This window comes from Symphalangus syndactylus, chromosome 8 (assembly GCF_028878055.3).
Source record: "Symphalangus syndactylus isolate Jambi chromosome 8, NHGRI_mSymSyn1-v2.1_pri, whole genome shotgun sequence".
NCBI lineage: Eukaryota > Metazoa > Chordata > Mammalia > Primates > Hylobatidae > Symphalangus > Symphalangus syndactylus.
The window spans coordinates 46,066,455-46,086,065 of NC_072430.2; the positions used below are offsets into that span (position 1 = coordinate 46,066,455).

Genomic DNA, 19,611 nt, shown 5'->3' on the forward strand with positions numbered 1-19,611 from the left:
AAAAAGACCTGAGTAGATACAGTTCAGGGCAAGCAAAGATGAGCTACATTAAAAAAAGAAAAAAAGAAAAAGATGAGGTAAGTGAGATTTATGAGCCCTCAGAATACAGAGGTAAATATTCGTCTGATAGTGAATGATCAGAAGTCACTGGAAAATGAATAGAGAAGTATTTCTGTAAAATGGGGGAAAAAAGAATCTATTTTTCAAACAAAAACAGTACGCTTGACAGTAAAACACTAGAATTCCCATTAAAGTAAGGAACTAGACAAGGCTGTCTTCATTTTCAACATTATTTAACACAGACATAAAGATGTAAAAGTACCATGCAAAACAATCACATAAGATAAAAACGCAAGCTGGGCTTCGTGGCTCATGCTTGTAATCCCAGCACTTTGGGAGGCTGAAGCAGGCAAATCACTTGAGGTCAGGAGTCCAAGACCAGCCTGGCCAACATGGCAAAACCTCATCTCTACTAAAAATACAAAAATTAGCCAGACGTTATGGCGCACGCCTGTAATCCCAGCTACTCGGGAGTCTGAGGCAGGAGAATCACTTGAAGCCAGGAGGCAGAGGTTGCAGTGAGCTGAGATTGCACCACTGCACTCCTGTCTGGGCAACAGAGTGAGATTCTGTCTCAATAAAAAAATAAAAAATAAAAAAACAAAAGTGAAAACTGTTATTTACAAATATAACTGCATATCTGAAAATGTCTTTAAAATCAACAGAACAATGTAAGAATAAACTAGTTCAGGCCAGGTGCAGTGGCTCATGCCTGTAATCCCAACAAGCAGTTTGGGAGGCTGATGTGGGTGGATTGCTTGAGCCCAGGAGCTCAAGACCAGCCTGGGCAACATAGCAAAACCCTGTCTTTACAAAAAATACAAAAATTACCCAGGCGTGGTGGGGTGAGTAGCCCAGCTACTCAGGATGCTGAGGTGGGAGGGTCACCTGAGCCCAGAGAAGTAGAGGGTGTGGTGAACTATGATCACGCCAGGTACTCCAGCCTGGGTGAGAGAATTAGACCCAGTGTCAAAAATAAAATAAAATAAAATAAAATAAAGGAATAAGCTAGTTATGTAAGGTGACTAGTTCAAAATTAATAAACTAAAATCAAAAGTTTTGAATGGAATCTGACAGAAAAAGGACATTAAGTGAAAACTAAAGAAATCTGAATAAAGTATTAACTTTAAGTTAATAATGATGTATCAGTACTGGCTCACTGGTTGTGACAAATGCACCACAGTAATCTAAGAAGTTAACAAGAAGAGAAACCGGATGCAGTGTATATGGGATCTCTCTGCACTATCTTCGAGACTTTTCTATGCATTCTAAAACCAGGTTTCTTTTAAAATATCTAGAGGGCAATTAGATAGCTTTTTTCTTTTGTTTTTTTTGTTGTTGTTTTTTTTTTTTTTTTTTTGAGACAGTCTCACTCTGTGTCACCCAGGCTGGAGTGCAGTGGCACAATCTCGGCTCACTGTAGTCTTGACCTCCCAGGCTCAGTCAGTCCTCCCACCTCAGCCTCCCAAGTAGCTGGGACTACAGGCACATACTAACATGCCCAGGTAATTTTTTGTACTTTTTGTAGAGACAGGGTTTCCCCATAGTGCCCAGGCTAGTCTCGAACTCCTAGACTCAAGCAATCTGCCTGCCTCGGCCTCCCAAGTGCTGGGATTACAGGTGTGAGCCACAGTGCCCAGCCTAGGCAGTATCTTTCAAAACTGCAGAAGTATTAGCCCTTTGACAAAGCAATCCTATTTATAGGAATTTATCTTAATAATGTACCTGGACACATGTGAAATGACTGTGCAAATTATTTACTGCAGCATGTTTTGTGTTAGCAAAGGCTGTTAAAAAAAAAATCTGTCAGCTGGCAACAGGTTAAATAATACATCTAGGCAATGGAATACTATTCACTATTAAAACAACTCAAGAAGCCCTTAGCTACCGATGGATAGATGTTTAAGATATATTAAGTAGGGGGTTGGGGAGCCCGTATATACACTAGTATGGTAGGGGAGAGGCAGACAAATATTTGAATTTTCATCTTTATGCTACAGTGGGATTCACAAGAAACTGTTCATAGTGGTTTCTCGTGGGAGGTGGTACACGAGTGGACAACAGGAGGATCATGTGCAGGTAGAGAACGGCAACCTTTCATCATCTTTTGGAGTTTTGTTGGTTTTTAATCATGCAAATTTATTGCCATATTTTAAAAGTATTGGAAGAAAACATAAATTTTTTAAAAAAATCTTTAATAGATATTAGACAAAAACATGAATTTTTTTCTTCCAAATCTTTAATAGGTATTAGATGAAAACATGAATTTTTTTACAAACCTTTGATAGAGGAGAATTTTACAGCATGGAGAAAACTGGTAAATGTGAATACTATATATTTTAAGGTTATATAATGAAAATAGGGGAAATCTTTAATAAACCACAATAACTAATTTTTATATATACAAAGAACTCTCACAAATAACTTAGAAAAACAACGTTTCAAAAAAGGACAAAATATACAAAGGGCAGTTAAAAGAAATAAGATATATATGTGTGTTTGTCTACTAAGCATATGAAAAGATACTCAAAGAATTCATGATTAAGGAAACAGATTAAAACAAGATGCCATTTTACACTATCACATTGAGAAAGATTCATAATAACCAATGTTGGTACAAACAAAAGGAAACAGATCCTTTCACATCCTGGAGAGAATATAAATTGATGGATTTGTTTGAGGTATTATTTGGCAACATCTAGTTTGATTTTAAATGTGCATACCAGGCCGGGCGCGGTGGCTCACGTTTGTAATCCCAGCACTTTGGGAGGCCGAGGTGGGCGGATCACGAGGTCAGGAGATCGAGACCACAGTGAAACCCCGTCTCTACTAAAAATACAAAAAATTAGCCGGGCGTGGTGGCGGGCGCCTGTAGTCCCAGCTACTCGGAGAGGCTGAGGCAGGAGAATGGTGTGAACCCAGGAGGCGGAGCTTGCAGTGAGCCGAGATTGCGCCATTGCACTCCAGCCTGGGCGACAGAGCGAGACTCCGTCTCAAAAAAAAAAAAAAAAATGTGCATACCATTTGACCCAGTAATTTTTATAAACTAATGCTACAAATCCCACAAGTCTTATATATGTAAGTCTTCACTAATGTATTGCCCAGCATTGTTTGCACTAGCAAAAAAAAAAACAAAAAAGGTAACGACCCAAATGTCCCCCACTAAGGAACTAATAATTTATACAATGGGTTACTCTACAAATGGTTCAAAAAATGAAGAAGAGTTATATGTATTTCAGTGAATCCTGCAACACAATATAATTCCACTGGCTATTTCAAGTACATACATATATGAATATATGTTTGTATATATACACTACCAAGAGGTAACAACCGTTATCTCTGAGGCATGTGAACTGGTAGGGTGGATGATAGAGAACAGAAGACTTCTTATTTTATTTATAAGATTTCCCCTATTTTTATTATATAACCTTAAAATATATAGTATTCACATTTACCAGTTTTCTCCATGCTATAAAATTCTCCCCTATTAAAAGTTTGTAAAAAAAATTCATGTTTTCATCTAATACCTATTAAAGGCTTATAAGAAAAAAATTCAGGTTTTTGTCTAATACCTATTAAAGATTTTTTTTAAAAATTCATGTTTTCTATATATACTTAACTACTGTCTGGAATAATTTCTACAACTAGTATTATTTTCATGACAAAAACTTAACAAAGGATTTTAAACTTAAGGGTGAAATGCTCCAGAAATACACTATACTGGGTAAAAAGCACTATATAAGTTGTACTATTATCCATACCATAAAAGTATACATTATTGCCAGAATCAGTTACTCAGCAATTTCTTCAGTGCTGAAAAAGGGAGACGAGTTAAACTAGAACCTAAGTAGGAAATAATAAGGTGTTTTCAGGCATTCACAAATAACAGACGTCCCAGCACAGTGACTGTTAACTTGGAATGGCCATCAGAATCACCTATCCTGATGTACCATCAGAATCACCTATCCTGACGTATATTTTGAAAAACAACTCCCCCTCCAAATGTGCCAACAGACAAACTTAAAATATTGCTGAAGCATTTAGGGGGTGATGTGTCATAATGTTTGCAACATACTGTCAATTGAGTCAGATATGTGTGTGAGAGAGAGAGAGTATGTACAGATAAATACCGTGGGTCTTTATATAGTTGAAACAAATGTGATTTTTCAAAAAGGTTCATAATAGTGGAATCTAGATGAAGCATTCTTTCAATTTTCTTGTACATTTGAAAATCTTCATATTCAGAAATTGAAAAAATATCACTTCAAGTGTATTTAAAGTATTTTAAGTGTATTTTTCAATAACACATCCTGGTATTCTTCAATATTCCTGTGACATTAAGGGAGTAAAGTAAGATTTTTGATAACAAAGCATATTTTTGTTAATATTAGCTATCTTTATTCTCACTTTGAAAATATCTTTACCAGCCTGGGCAACATAGGGAGATCTTATCTCTACAAAAATTCAAAAATTAGCCACACATGTTGGTTCACACCTGTAGTCCTAGCTACTCAGGAGGCTCAGATAGGAGGACTGCTTGATATATAAATCAAATATATATGAAATTGAGGATTTCATCAGTAAAATGCCAAAAACAACCCAAAATTCCTCTTTATTCCCCATCCAAGTTCATTTCAGTTTTGTCATGAGGGTCATGAGGGTCTGTGAGGCTTGTGGAAATTATGTGTAATGTATATTTGTGGCATAAATACTGCTGAGTGAAAATGAAATTGGTTTATTTAGGTTTTCCGAATTGTTTGTTTTTACATCATTTCTTTTAACCATTCCAGATACATACCAGGAATGTTATAAATAATATTCTCAGAAGTTAAAAAAGAACTCACTGAGAAACCCTTAATGTGTTAGATAAATTAGAATACTTAAGCAGAGCAAAACACTACATCCAAGAACATACATTCTTTTAACTAACAATCTTTTCCCCAGAACAAAGATTCATTTGCCCAGTGGGAAGATCATGGAAACGCTATTCCAGCACAAATAACCTCATAAAGGTCCCACCATAAGGCCTACCACAGTGCCCAGCACACAGTAAAGGTTCTGAATGCACGAATATCCTCTGAATAAAGCATTCTAGGAAATAATTACATCCTCCTTCCAATTCCTGAGCACTTTATGACACATAAGGCATTAGTCATATTCTACCTTATAATATGGCTGTGTACTTGTCTCACAGCCTCAATTTATAAATTAGGAAAAACAGCATTATACAGGGAGCCAAGAGACAGGTGTCCAAACTGTCATAAATGAGGTCTAGTCTTTTTCATCTTACAATTATTTCATTTTATGAAATTTGTCATATGTAAAATACCTCAGTTTTAAAATAGCCTAATACAGGTTAATGGTTAGCCTGTATTAGGTTATTCAAAAATATTCAGAATACTCTCCCTCTCTTTTGTCCATCTAAAATGTATCTATCATAGATGTAAAACCTTTTGCTAATTTTTCTCATAAGATACATTTGACAAATTGTTATACATTGTATACATCCTCAAAGAACAGAATTCTAGCCTGTTAGGGGAAAAGAAGAAAACCATACTAAAGATGATACGAAGTGCAACACAGTGTCCTGGACTGAAGGATCTTGAAACAGAAAAAGACAAGTGATGAAATCCAAATAAAGTCTATAGTCCATTAATAGTATTGCACTAATGTTAATTTCTTATTTTTTGAAACCATGGTTATGTAACATTTTAATATTAGAGGACACTGGGTGAAGGGTATATAGGAACTCTATCTTTGCAACTTGTCTGTAAATCTAAAATTATAACAAAATGTAAAGTTTTAAAGATGACAACTGCGATAATTGGATCTGTTGAGTATATGTCCAGACAACACTCAAACAACGAGTGAGGAGGGGTAGGAAAAGGAAAACAGCCAGACACGTGATTCAAGCTTCTCAGAGTTGTGACTAATCTTCCTGCCTGTTCTCAGTGCAGCTGGTGCTCAGGGTTCTATTTGGCTTGTTCAAAGCTCTACAGAATACAACTTTTTTTCCCCTTAAAACCTCAAAGGAAATGACTTTCTTTTCCCTAGGTTTTCTTTTCTTTCTTGTAACACAAAGCAACTAGCACTGACAGTGCAAGTTATAAAAGATGCAACTGCTCAGGTTCCAGGGATAAAAGAAGAACTCTGAACTGTTTTACAATTCTACCAAATAAAGCATTTCCTATTTGGGGGGGACAAGCAGAGAAACCAGAGGAACCAGAATCAGTAGCTACTTATTTCGTCTATAGTATTTAATAAAGTTCATCTGTATGGATTTAGTAAAGTTCATCTATATGCTAAAGAAGTCAACAGCAATCAACTCTATAGAATGTTTGTTGTAATCTTCTCTTCTCCATAATTATTAGTCTGTGCTAGTCTAGCGTTATTACTCTCAGGTGTCTCAATTCACCTGCCAAAAAATTCTTACCCCCTCCATCTTTCCTAAGAGACACAGGAAAATCACTTGATTTAACTCAGATAAGTAACAGAAGAAGGCACTCAGTCTCTCTCAAAGAAACATTTCTGCTTGTCAGTTGCTTGCTTTGAAAATTAATTACAAAGAATAGGAAAAATCAGATCAAATTTCTTATGCAATATATGTTAGTGCAGTACACATCCTTAATTTGGACTAAAAAAGTTGAAATTTAAAAAATGCTTTAAGAAAAATTCTACTGTCAAGGACAAAATATTACTGATACTTATTACTGAATGTTTTATCAAATAGTCCATTGAGTTGGGTGCAGTGGCTCATGCCTGTAATCCCAGTGACTCTGGAGGCTGAGGCAGAATGATTATTTGAGGCCAGGAGTTTGAGACCAGCCTGGGCAACATACCAAGACCCCCGCCTCAAAAATAAAAAATAAAAAAAAGTAGCCAGGTGTGGTGGCACAGGCCTGCAGTCCCAGCTACTCAGAAAGCTGAGACAGGAGGATCCATTGAGCCTGTGAGTTTGAAGCTGAAGGGAGTTATTATCACACCACTGTACTCCAGCCTGGGCGATGAACAAGATTTTGTCTTAAAAAAAAAAAAAACCACCAACAAACACTCCATTGAATAAGAAATTGATAACAATAACACCCTGTTTTGGAAAAGTGTTGTGTGAGAGTGGGAAAAGAAGTACTCTCAATACTGTTGACAGAGATTTAAATTAGCACTACCTAGTCCTAGAAGGCAACTTGGCATTTTTAACCATTCTCCTCTGCAAAATGCAGGCAGATCTTATGTTGTGCTTAGCTTTATGGTGCTTCACAGATACTGCATTTTGTATAAACTGAAAAGCTGTGACACCTCTGTGGAGCACGTCTCTATCAGCACCATTTTTCCAACAGCATGTGCTCACTTTGTCTCTGTGTCACATTTTGGTAACTCTCTCAATATTTCATACTTTTTCATTATTATATCTGCTATAGTGATCTGTAATCAGTAATCTTTGATTTTACTATTTTAGAATTAAAATAGTGTAAATTCTAAAATAAAATAGTAAAATCAAAGATTTGTTGATGGGAGTACCATCAACCTTGCCCACAGACGATGGTAAAGAGTGTTCAAGTGAAAGGAAGAGTCACATGTCTCTCACTTTAAACAAAAAGCTGGAAATGATTAAATTTAGTGAGAAAGGCACATCAAAAGCCAAGACAGGTAGAAAGCTAAGCCTCATGCACCAAAAGTCAAGTTCTGAATGCAAAGGAAAAGTTCTTGAAGAATATTACAAGTGCTACTCCAGTGAACACACAAATAAATAAAGCAAAACAGCCTTATTGTTGCTATGGAGAAAGTTTGAGTGGTCTGAATAGAAGATCAAACCAGCCACAACATTCCCTTAATTAAGCCAAAAGCCTAATCCACAGCAAGGCCCCAATTCTCTTCAATTCTATGAAGGCTAAGAGGTGAGGAAGCTGAAGAAGAAAAGTTTGACTCTAGCAGAAGTTGGTTCATGAGGTTACAGCTGTTGCCATAACATAAAAGTTTACATGAGGCAGCAAGTGCCGATGTAGAAGCTGCAGCAAGTTATCCAGAAGATCTAAGATAATTGATGGTGGCTACACCAAACAACAGATTTTTGGTGTAGATAAAACAACCTTCTGGAAGGATACGCCATCTAGGACTTTCATAGCCAGAGAAGGTAAGTCAATATCTGGCTTTAAAGCTTCAAAAGACAGGCTGACTCTTTCGTTAGTGTCTAACGCAACTGGTGACTGTAAGTTAAAGTCAATGCTCATTGGCCATTCCAAAAATCCAAGCGCCCTTAAGAATTATTCCAAATTTACTCTGCCTGTGTTCTATAAACGGAACAATAAAGCCCAGAAGACATCACATCTGTTTACAGCATGGTTTACTAAATATGTTAACCCCAACTTTGAGACCTACTGGTCTGAAAAAAAGATTCCTTTCAAAATACACTGCTCCTTGACAAGGTACCTAGTTATCCAAGAGCTCTGATGGAGACATAAAAGGAAATTAATGTTGTTTTCATGCCTGCTAACACAACATCTATTCTCCAGCCCCATGGATCAAGGAGTAATTTTGACTATCAAGTCTTAGTATTTAAGAAATACATTTCATAAGGCTGTCAGACAGTGATTCCTCTGATGCATCTGGATGAAGTAAACTGAGAACCTTCTGGAAAGGTCTCACCATTCTAGATGCCATTAAGAACACTCATGATTCATGGGAGGTCGAAATATTAACATTGACAAGGTGTTTGGAAGAAGTTTATTCCACCCCTCGTGGATGACTTTGAGGGGTTTAAGACTTCAGTGGAGGAAGTCCCACAGATGTGGTGAAAATAGAAAGAGAACTAGAATTGGAAGTAGAGCCTGAAGATGTGACTGTATTGCTGTAATCTCATGATACAACTTGAAAAGATGAGGAGTTGCTTCTTACGGGTGAGCAGAGAGAGTGATTTCCTGAGATCCAATTTGCTCCTGGTGAAGATGCTGTGAACACTGTTGAAATGACAATAAAAGATCTAGAATATTACATCAACTTAGCTGACAAAGCAGTAACAGGATTTGAGACAGCTGACTCCAATTTTGAAAGAAGTTTTACTCTGGGTAAAACGCTATCAAGCAGCATTACATGTACAGATAAATCTTTCATGAAAAGAAGAGTCCATTGATGTTGCAAACTTCACTGTTGTCTTATTTTAAGAAATTGCCACAGCCACCTCAACCTTCAACAGTCACCCCCTGGTCTGTCAGCAACACTTAGGCAAGACCCTTCACCGGCAAAAAAATGACAACTCACCGAACCTTCAGATAATCTTTGGCATATTTTTAAGCAATAATGTATTTTTTAATTAAGGTATATATATTGTATTTTTAGACATAATGGTACCGCACACTTAATAGACTACAGCATAATGTAAATATAACTTTTATATGCACTGGAAAACCACAAAATTTGTGACTCATTTTATTGCAATATTCGCTTTATCGCAGTGATCTGGAACCAAACTTGCAATAGCTCCAAGGTACGCCTGTACTCTCTTTCCCTGGCTCTTTTTTCGTCTTCATTTTACGACTCTGTCTTCCTTTGCTGATTTCTGAATGCTGTTTAGACCTTGGAATTCTGTCCAAGGCCATTTTCTTTTTAATGAGATAAACTTTCTTCCCAGAAGATCTACATGCTGATAACTTGCAAGTAAATTTTACCACAAATTTCTCTCCTGAACAATCCTCTTCGACACTCTGAATTCATGTTCTCCAATCTCAAAGATACCTTCAAAATTGTTCAACAATCCTACCATCCCTTGATAGTTCACTTTTCCACTCACCAAAAGTAAGACTAGCAGGTCACATTTGGGGGATCTTCCTCAAACCTTAAATATCCTCCTCACCTCCTCTTTCACTCTCAACAGAACACACTCACTTTGTCCTTTAAGGAGATTACATAAATGATAAAAGATGAACCTCAACTTTTCCCATGAACTGTTTATCCCTTCCTCCATGAGCATTCATCATTGCCTCCTTCCTTCCTGCTCTGAGGATAATCCTTTAACACATGTGCTTTATGGACCACAATCCTATTTTGTATTCCAGGAACCCTGCATTATCTACCCATTTCTCATTCTCATATTTATATTCTCTCTCAATATAAAGATTCACTCAATATTTGTAAACTGAGTATCTATCAAAGAATATAATCCAACAAGTCTATTTTTAGGAATTTATACAAAATACTAGTACAAATATTTAACTACAAGAGTATTCACTCTACTGTTTTCTAAATAGCTAAAACCTGGAAATGACTTACATAACCAGTAAGAGGGAAATGATTAAACTGTAACACATATGATCTGCTACAGAGCTATTAAAAAGCCACTTACCCCCACCCATGGAAACACTCATAATTTAAAGTGAAAATAGGAGACTTGAAAACGGTATGAATTCTATGAGCCCATTTTTATAAGCAAAGAAGTATTTAAAACTCCAAATATGTTTGGTTACTAAAATGTTCTACAGAGAGGGGTGATGGAATTACCAATGGCTGTATCTTCTTTTTACTTATTCTATAATTTCTGATGTAGACAAATAAATCAGAACAATTGAACAAAAAGATTTTTAAATTAAAAAATGGTCTTACTTGGAAAGAGAAAAGGGTTTTGAGATTCCGTAAAGTTTTCCAATGTCTTTGAGTTCTGATAAAACCTATCCTCATGTTGACATCTTTACATATAGTAGCCAAAAACTGGGAAGAGCCTAGCTGCTTATCTACACGGGAATGGATAAAAGTGAGCAAACTGTAGCACAGTCATACAAAGGAATATTACTCAGCAATAAAAAGGAAAAAAACTACTAATACAACACCATGGATTAATCTCAACCACGTTACGGTGAGTGAAGGTGGCTTACACAAAGCATGTGCTACATGATTCCATTTATATGAAACTCTAGAACAGGATAAACTAAATTATAATGAAAAAAAGTCAGAACAAGGATGAGAGGACTGACTTAGAAGGTCAAGCAGAAACTATCTGGAGTGATGCTGATATTCTACAACATGCCAAGTCTACACTACGCAAATGTGTGCATTTATCAAAACTCATCGAACGGTTCCCTGAAGATTGTGCCTTTAGAACCCTACCTGACAATGCACCTGCTGAAGAGTTTAGGGGTGATTTGTATAGAAGTGTAACTTACTTTACATGCATCTCCCTAAAAAAGGATGGATAGAGGAATAAAACAGAGACACAATATTTAAAAACACAGAATCCAGGTGGTGGGTACAATTTTCTCAACTTTCACACGTTTGAAAATTCTTGGCTGGGCGCGGTGGCTCACGCTTGTAATCCCAGCACTTTGGGAGGCTGAGGCGGGTGAATCACGAGGTCAGGAGATCGAGACCACGGTGAAACCCCGTCTCTACTAAAAATACAAAAAATTAGCCGGGCATGGTGGCAGGCGCCTGTAGTCCCAGCTACTCGGAGAGGCTGAGGCAGGAGAATGGCGTGAACCTGGGAGGCGGAGCTTGCAGTGAGCCGAGATTGCACCACTGCACTCCAGCCTGGGCGACAGAGCGAGACTCCATCTCAAAAAAAAAAAAAAGGAAAATTCTTTAATAAAATGTTGAAAAATTTAACTCTCAGTAAAGTCAGCTAGAGAAAGCAAATTACCTGACTGTGTATGCAAAGGCTGGAAAAAAAATAGAATCTTTCCTAGTTTTCCAATTACCAAATGATTTTATGATTTGGAGTAATTTTCAAGTGGGAGAAAACACTCCACCTTTATGTAACAAAAGACAGAACATTTTATAAATCAACTGCTTTTTTGGTAAATTAATACACTTTTCTACAAATTGATAAATATGGCTGCTTTCTTGGAGACCTAATTTTCTTTTTTCTTTTAGATTCAGCAAGGTACATGTGCAGGTTTGTCACATAGGCATATTAAGTGATGCTGAGGTTTGGCTTCTAATGATCCTGTCACCCAAGTAGTAAACACAGTAGCCAATGGATAGTTTTTCAACCCTCGCCCCCTACCCGCTTTTGGAATCCCCAGTATTTATTGTTCCCTTCTTTGTATCTGTGGGTATCCAAATGTTTAACTCCCACTTATAAGTGAGAACATGTGGTAGATGGTTTTCTGTGTAAACCATCTTTGGATAGTGTACCCTTAATTTATTATAGGTAATATAATAGATAAGAGTTATATCTGTGCCATGACCAGTTATGGAAATAATTATTCACTTTGATCCTAAATCTTGAAAATACTGGCAAAAGGCACAGGCTATAGATCTAAATAGGCCATCCACTAGTCATTAACCTTTCCCTGAAGGATGCAGAAAATAATACTTAAAAATCATATGTACAATATGCAATAGCAATATAAATTGCTAATTTATAGCACAGTAACTTTTCTAGCTTGATCTAAACTTTTAGACAAATATAAATTTTAAAATATGAAAATCCCTGTTTTATTCATCTTAACTAAATCTTGTTTAAAATGATCTTTAAATACTTTTAAATTGGGGGAAAGAAAATGACCTGACAGCTTTAGAGTAATCCTCACTAATAAAAGATGTATCATTCTAAAGACGACAAAGATCAGTTACAGAAAACAATGAAGACAACTAGGAAGAAAATGTTGAAACCTTTATAAATTTTGTTAATGATTTAGTCTGAATATAATCTCTCCACAGATTTACGTGGTATATATTACTGAACATATCATGTATGTATGTATAACTGCACAGCTATATGCACAAAAAGCCATACGTGCTGCACTTTCAATGATTTAAGTGTTTTTCAAGGGTCATTTTGTATTTGATTTTTCAGTAATTTTATATTTGATTTTTGTCTTAGAGACTGACACCGAACCTAACCCCTAAGTAAGCAGCTCCACCATATAATACAGACTACCACAATCCTCCCTCCACCTCCAACTATTCTACATCAGTTAACAAGTCTAAAAAAGCTTCACATGTATAATAAAAAAATTCACTCAACAAGTACTTCTTCAGATCCTAATATGAGCCAAGCAGTCATGCAGACACTTGATAAACACTGATGAGTAAATCACACCTGGCCCCTGCCCTCATGGAACTTATAAGGTATGGGAGTGGAGGATGTTAGAGAGGGCAAACAAGTAAACGAACAAAAAACACATGTTTGTGGTAAGTGCTATGGAAGAAAGTTATGGGATGGAATGATGAAAAAAAAGAGAGGGAACCTATTTATGGTTATCAGGCTCGGCCTCTGTGAGGGGATAATACTGAAGTCCAGCCCTAAAGATTAAGTAGCAGCCAGCATTGCAAAGAGCAAGAGGGAAGAGTATCCTTTCAGAAGGCACAACACGTGCAAAGGTCTCACAGGAGGAAAAGGCTCAGTGGGCTAAAGTAACAGAAAGGCCAGTGTGACTACAGCACAGTAGGAAAACTGCACAAACTGTAAACAAAGGCAGAATAAGCTCTGGTGGCTTGATAAAGATTCTGGATTTTTTTCTAAGTGCCAAAGAAAATCTTTAAAGAATATTTGAAAGAATGACACAGATTTATGTCTTTTCCTCTGAGCAGAAAGTGGTAAGATTTGCTCAAAAGCAAGGGGTGGGGGCTAAGCAACTAGATACAAGGCAGTGCCATTAACTAACATGACAGAGTGAGGAAAAACGTTTTGTGGTAGTGTTGTTTAGGGGGGAATTCAGAAGCTTTTGGGCATGATACTTTTGGGATGCCTGTGACACAGCCAAGAGGCATGCTGAGTAGCAGCTGGATGTCAGTCAAGGGCTGGGAGTTAGGAATATTGATCAAGTTATTTAAACTTACCTAGAATGTTTATAAAATACAAATCAATAGGCCACACTCCAGATCTACTGAATAAGAAAGGGCTTGCACAACATTAACATTGTCAAGTGATTCTGATGTCAACTGGAGTCTGGGAACCACTTACGTAATAAATTTTAATTTTTTTTTCTTTTTTTTCTTTTTTTTTTGAGACAGTCTCGCGCTGTCGCCCAGGCTGTAGTGCAGTGGCGCAATCTTGGCTCACTGCAAGCTCCACCTCCCAGGTTCATGCCATTCTCATTCCTCAGCCTCCCAAGTAGCTGGGACTACAGGTGCCCGCCACCATGCCCAGCTAATTTTTTTAGTACAGACGGGGTTTCACCATGTTAGCCAGGATGGTCTCGATCTCCTGACCTCATGATCTGCCCGCCTCGGCCTCCCAAAGTGCGTGAGCCACTGCGCCTGGCCATAAATTTTAATGTTCTATTTCATCACCTAGGGATATACTGCTTTATAGAGGAAAACAATATATTGAGCAATATGTTATGAAAATGATTTGACTTAATAATCCAGAGCTATTTAGTCTCCTCCAGTCATACAGCGTTGTAGAGGAAACACTTCCAATTAGCCATTTTTTCAAATGACATTTACTGAAGCCATTCTGAAGGTAAATAATTTCTTCTATTTCATAAATATTTTCTTGAAAAACACCCATGAAATATCTCACAAATGAGTAAATCAAGGTTCAGAAAAGTGGAGTCTTGCCCCCGGGACACACAATCAATAACAAAGCCAAGATTCAAAAACCAAGACACTAATTCCAATCTGCTTTCCACCATACAAAAATGCCACCCACCCCCAAAAATCTCATCATCTGTGACATGTACAAAAATCACTGTAACTAGATAAAAAAGAATGAGTACCTTAAGGGAAACAGACAGGACAACCAGAATTAAGAAGCAAAAATTGTTTCTTCATTTTCACTACTTAAAAGATTTTTAACTAGTTGATATATATATAGTTCACCTTTCAAAGTATCCACAAACGCTCCTAAATAGACACCAAAAGTGTTTGAATCCTATAAAGTCCTAAGACTGTTTCCTAACTTAATGTACGATCTCTCCACAGATTTAGGCACTTTTTGGGGGGAATAAATAAAAGGCAGCCTGTACAGTGACTTTGCCTTCAGAAAGCTCTGTGTAAATCCCAGCTCACAACTTGCCTACTAACAGCAAAACCTCATGAGGTCACAGGGTTAAAGAACCTATACATGTACTTTAAAAATAGTCATTATCACTTACAGTTATTATCGTAAGAGCATGCAAATAACCTATGGCTGTCTGAGATTTTAACACAAAATGTTGGATTTTGCTTTATTTTTGGTGTATACTTCAAACTATCTATCTTTTACTAGTACGTTTCCTAAAATGTTTACAAATCCTCTGTCCTGACCACCCCTGGTCTAGGATTCATCCCCTGAGTATAAGATCAGGGTCCCTCTTTACTTATCCTTTCCTAGCAGTTCTAACAGTGGTTCTAACAGTAACAACTCATTACCCCCAGGCTAGATTTTAAGTTCTTTGAAAGCAGAAGCTGTGTCTTGTGCACTTCTCAATCATTCATCGGAGTACTACCATGTGCTTTACACTAATCTAGGTCCTAAAAACACAGCAGTGAACGAAACTAAGTTCCTGCCCTCTCAGAGCTTATATTCTAATAAGATAAAGACATAAAAACAAATAAATAGATATCAGTTAGGAATAAATACCATACTATTTTAAAAGGTGGGCTACGGAGTGTTGTGAGAGCTGGGGAAGTTGCTATTTTACACAGGCTATCAGAGAAAGCCTCACGTATACGAGAACCTGCAAAAAGTGGAGCAGCCACACAGGTATCTGGAAAAGAGGAGTCATCCAGACAGAGAGAAAAGCAAGCGCAAAGGCGCTGAAGCGGGAACATACTTCTTGGCAAGAAGAGTAAGGCGGCAAATGTGTGTGTGGTTGAGAGAACAGAGACACACGAAAGAGAGGGCAGGCTCTGACAGCAGAAGAATGACATGATCTGAAAGAATCACAGAGGCGTCTGTGTGGAGAATAAAGAACAAAAGCACTGAACCTCATTAAAGCACTGCAATAATCCAGGAGAGAGAATGGTGACGAACCAAGGGAATGATGATGGCCGTGATGATGATGGTGGTGGTGAGAGGAGGAGCAGGAGGAGGGAGGAGTCGTCGTCGTCAGTCTAGTCAGGTTTTGAAGATACAGCCCTTATTGCTCATAAGCAATAAGTGGCTGAGAACTCTAAAACCAGCAGTCATGCTAACTGCGTGTACTGAACTTTGGAAGTTCATTTCTCAAGGCTCTCCACCTTATTATCCATTTCAGGTAAAAGTTTGAACTGATTAAGAACAGCTCAGCACCTTCTGGCTTGGGAAGAGTGGGACTGCCATTAATTGACATATGGAAGTCAGAAGCAATCTCAGAAAGTGTCTAGTACATGGTAGACACTCAAATATGTGAGAATTCAGTTTAACTTAACTCCCAAAATGAAGGAAGTAAACTCAATGGATTGGTTTCCATTTGCTCTAATATTCTTTCCGTAACATTTGCTAATTACACAAAGAGACTTAACCATGACCACACAGTTTACTACAAGTGTTAAAAAAGAAATCTTACACTGGACCCAGCAACTAATCCTTACCTCTCAAAAATCATTTTGTTTTAAATCTACAATTCTTCTGGACATAAAAGAAATCTGCTTTGAAAATTTTGTGACAACCTGAGGATTCTTAAACCCAAAGTAATTAACCTGTTCATTAATGATGTCATATTCCTGGAAGGTATAGCAGTGCAAATAGAACTCCCTAGGCCAGAATTAATTGAAAATTATAACACTTCACGATAAATTTTCAGAATGCAACAAGACTGAACAAGTCCCCCTAATAAAATAAGCCACAAGCCATCAGCATTTCTTAATGGCTTTTTTTTTTTTTAACTTCAAACAATAAGTCCCTTCAAAACAATTTCAACGAAAAATGTGAATCTGCTTGAGAATGTGAAATTTAGCACATCTTCCCCCAAGCAGACACTTTTCCTGCCCATTAGTGAAACCGAACTTCACTTAGGGAAGAATTGTGTGTCCTCACCTTTTGCACTTCTCATAGTGGTACTCCGGGATTTTCTAACTCAGCACCATGTCTCTAGCTCCACGAAGAACCTCAAAGTTAGCAGAAATATATTCAAAGGAATTCTCCTAAAACAAAAAGTTCAGATCCTTTCCTCCCCTCTGACTACTTTGAAATTGTAAATGAAGCTTTAAGTATCATCTCTGTCCACACGAGTTTCCCTAATGCCCCACCCTAACCTAAAGTGCTTTAAAAACTGCGCTTAACAACTTTCAGTGTCGCTTTAAAAACACAGATGATTCAGAGAAGCTGATCGCACCGAATTCAGCAACAGGCAGTACTCTCCCTACTCCTATCCGCCAAAGGCCTTGAACCAACCCAAACAAATCCGCTGAAATGCCAGCCAGATTCCCCGTATCTCCCCGCTCCCTCCCCCAGGGAGGCCAGGAAGCACCACGGCCACCGGCCACGGGGCAGAACAGAGAAGAACCGCTGCGAAGCACAACAACGGTTTTTTAGAGGCAGGAAGGTTCCGAACCGGGTTTTCAGCCACCACCCAGGATCCCTGGAGGACGAGCCCGGACGACCCACACACACACTCAGAGCAGAGCCGCACGGTCCCCCGCGCTCCTGGGGCTCCGCACGCGGAATAGCGGCGAGGCGGCAGGCGGCCTCTCCCGGGAGCCCCGGGCGAGGGCCGCGGCGGGGGCGGGCAGTGCCGGGTGCCCGAGAAACCCAGCGTGCCAAGGATGGATGCGGCTTCCCCTAAAGGCGCAGAGCGTTTGGCGCCTGCCTCACAGCCCCACGGGCGGGGGGCCCCGGCGGGGATGGCCTAGCCGGGTGGCCGCGGGAGGGAACCCCGAGAACGGGCCTAGGACGCTGCCGCTTCCCAGTGAGCGGACGGGGGCGGCCGGCGCGGGCTGCCGTGGGCTCATCGCTTGTGTCACCGCCGAAACCGGGAAAGCCCCGAAGAGAGGAGTGGGAGCACGCAGTGGGGGCGGGGAGCCTCACACCGAGAGGGTGGCGGCCCCCGGGGGACGAGACCCCGTGGAAGAGGAAGAGGGCGCGACCCCAGCACCACCCCACCGGCTCGCGGGGAAGGAGCCACCCGCTCCCCGCCCCCACACTCACCATATAGAGGGTGAAGGGCAGGCCCAGCAGAAAGAGCCACAGGTAGAGGTGCAGCGCGTTCACGAAGGTGGCCTGGTGCGGGTCGTAGTACCAGCCCCCGCTGAGCGCGGCCCACACCCCCTGTCGGAGGATCTGCAGCGTCTGCGACCCCATCCCCACCCGGCGCCGCCGCCGTCGCCGCCGCCGCCGCCGCCGTCCCCGCCCCGGCCCCAGCTCGGCCTCGGTCGCCGGAGCCTGCAGCTGCCTCGTCTATCCCCCTCCGGAGCTCCGGGAGAGCGAGCCGGCGCCTCGGCGGTCGCTGGTGCTGCTGCAGGAGGAGGAGGAGGCAGCGAACGAGGAGGAGGAGACCCGGGAGGAGGAGGCGGCGAGCGGCGGGGCGGAGGACGGCGGAGAGGAGGAGACCGGCCTCCTGAGCGCCGCCGCCATTTTGTCTCCTAACACCCGGAGCTGCGGCGCGGCCCCCGCCACCCGCGGCCCGCCAGCGCCCCCGCTGCCGCCGCCGCGACCCCCGCCGGCCACCAGCCCTGGGCCCGGCAGAGAAAGAGGCCCGGCGCCCGGGAGCTACAGAGAGGAAGCCGCGCCCCCTCCAGCTCCTCCTCTCCGCTCCCTCCGCCCCCTGGGCCGGCTACCCGCGGGTGCGCGCCGCGCCTGGGCCGCCGCGGGCGCCTCCTGCCGACGTCCGGGAGAAGCGCGCGCCAACGCGGCCCGGGTTCAGGGCCCCGGGGGCTGCGGAGGTGGCTGAGACGCGGCTGATGGGTCCAAGTGACCCCATTCTGCCCCTGGTAGACCCCCTTGCAAGTTCACCTGCCAGTCTCTAAGCGGGGTCTCTCTGACTCCGAAACTAACAGATCTTGACTCCAGAAAAGCTTTCTGCCTGTCATTTATGATATTTGTGAGAGACCTAGGAACAACTGAAGCTAACACCTGAGATATTGAAGGCCTGGAAGAATTAGGTATGGCTGATGACACTGTTGAAAAGTCATAAACGCACACAAGTTGAGCAAGAACTGTGTTGGCCCGTGTGTGAGAAAAAATAGCCACGTGCAGATTGGGAGAATTTACTACTTCCAAAGACAAGTTAATAGAAGCGGCACAGGACATGGAAGTATGGAGTGGACAGGTTACCATTTGTACGCGGTGATTGTGGTGCTGTAACTAGCAGCCATTTTTATCAATGGGCCAATCTAAACAGGGTTGAAAAAGATTAACCGTGACTCCACTCCAAATTACAATAGGGTCTTGTAGGTCTCTTTTTATAGCTGTAAAAACGGAATCATTCTTGGCTCTGTGTAATGTTTATAAGGCGTGTCTGATCTCACTGAATAAAATTTTATAAAAAAGAGTTTGAAATTTGAGTTTATTGAAGTTTGGCTTTTATGGCAATAAAAGTACTGTGTATTCCCAGATTAAAGTTGCTGTAATTAATGAGGGAAACGAGCCAAAGGAAACTGGTGATATTTTAAGAAGAGTAATGAAAAACCGTTACAATACCTCCCAGTGCCATACCACTTTATAGTTGCTCAAACACTATCATACCCATTTCATTCAGACCTCAGGACAACCCTTTG

At 40.3% G+C, this 19,611-nt stretch overlaps 1 protein-coding gene across 5 annotated transcripts in view; it reads right to left on the reverse strand.

Moving 5' to 3' along the window:
* The window catches only part of PCNX1 (pecanex 1), a 207,257-nt gene extending 188,669 nt beyond the window's left edge, over positions 1–18,588 (reverse strand). For 3 of the 5 annotated variants that reach the window (XM_055288935.2, XM_055288933.2, XM_055288934.2), the window contains exon 1: positions 18,044–18,341. In XM_055288935.2, the coding sequence (XP_055144910.1) occupies positions 18,044–18,196 (153 nt within the window). In that variant the 5' untranslated portion in view covers positions 18,197–18,341. Of the gene's footprint in view, positions 1–18,043 lie in introns of all 5 variants that reach the window. The other 2 variants (XM_055288936.1, XM_055288932.1) reach the window with 1 other exon arrangement.
* Positions 18,589–19,611: the final 1,023 nt, after the last annotated feature.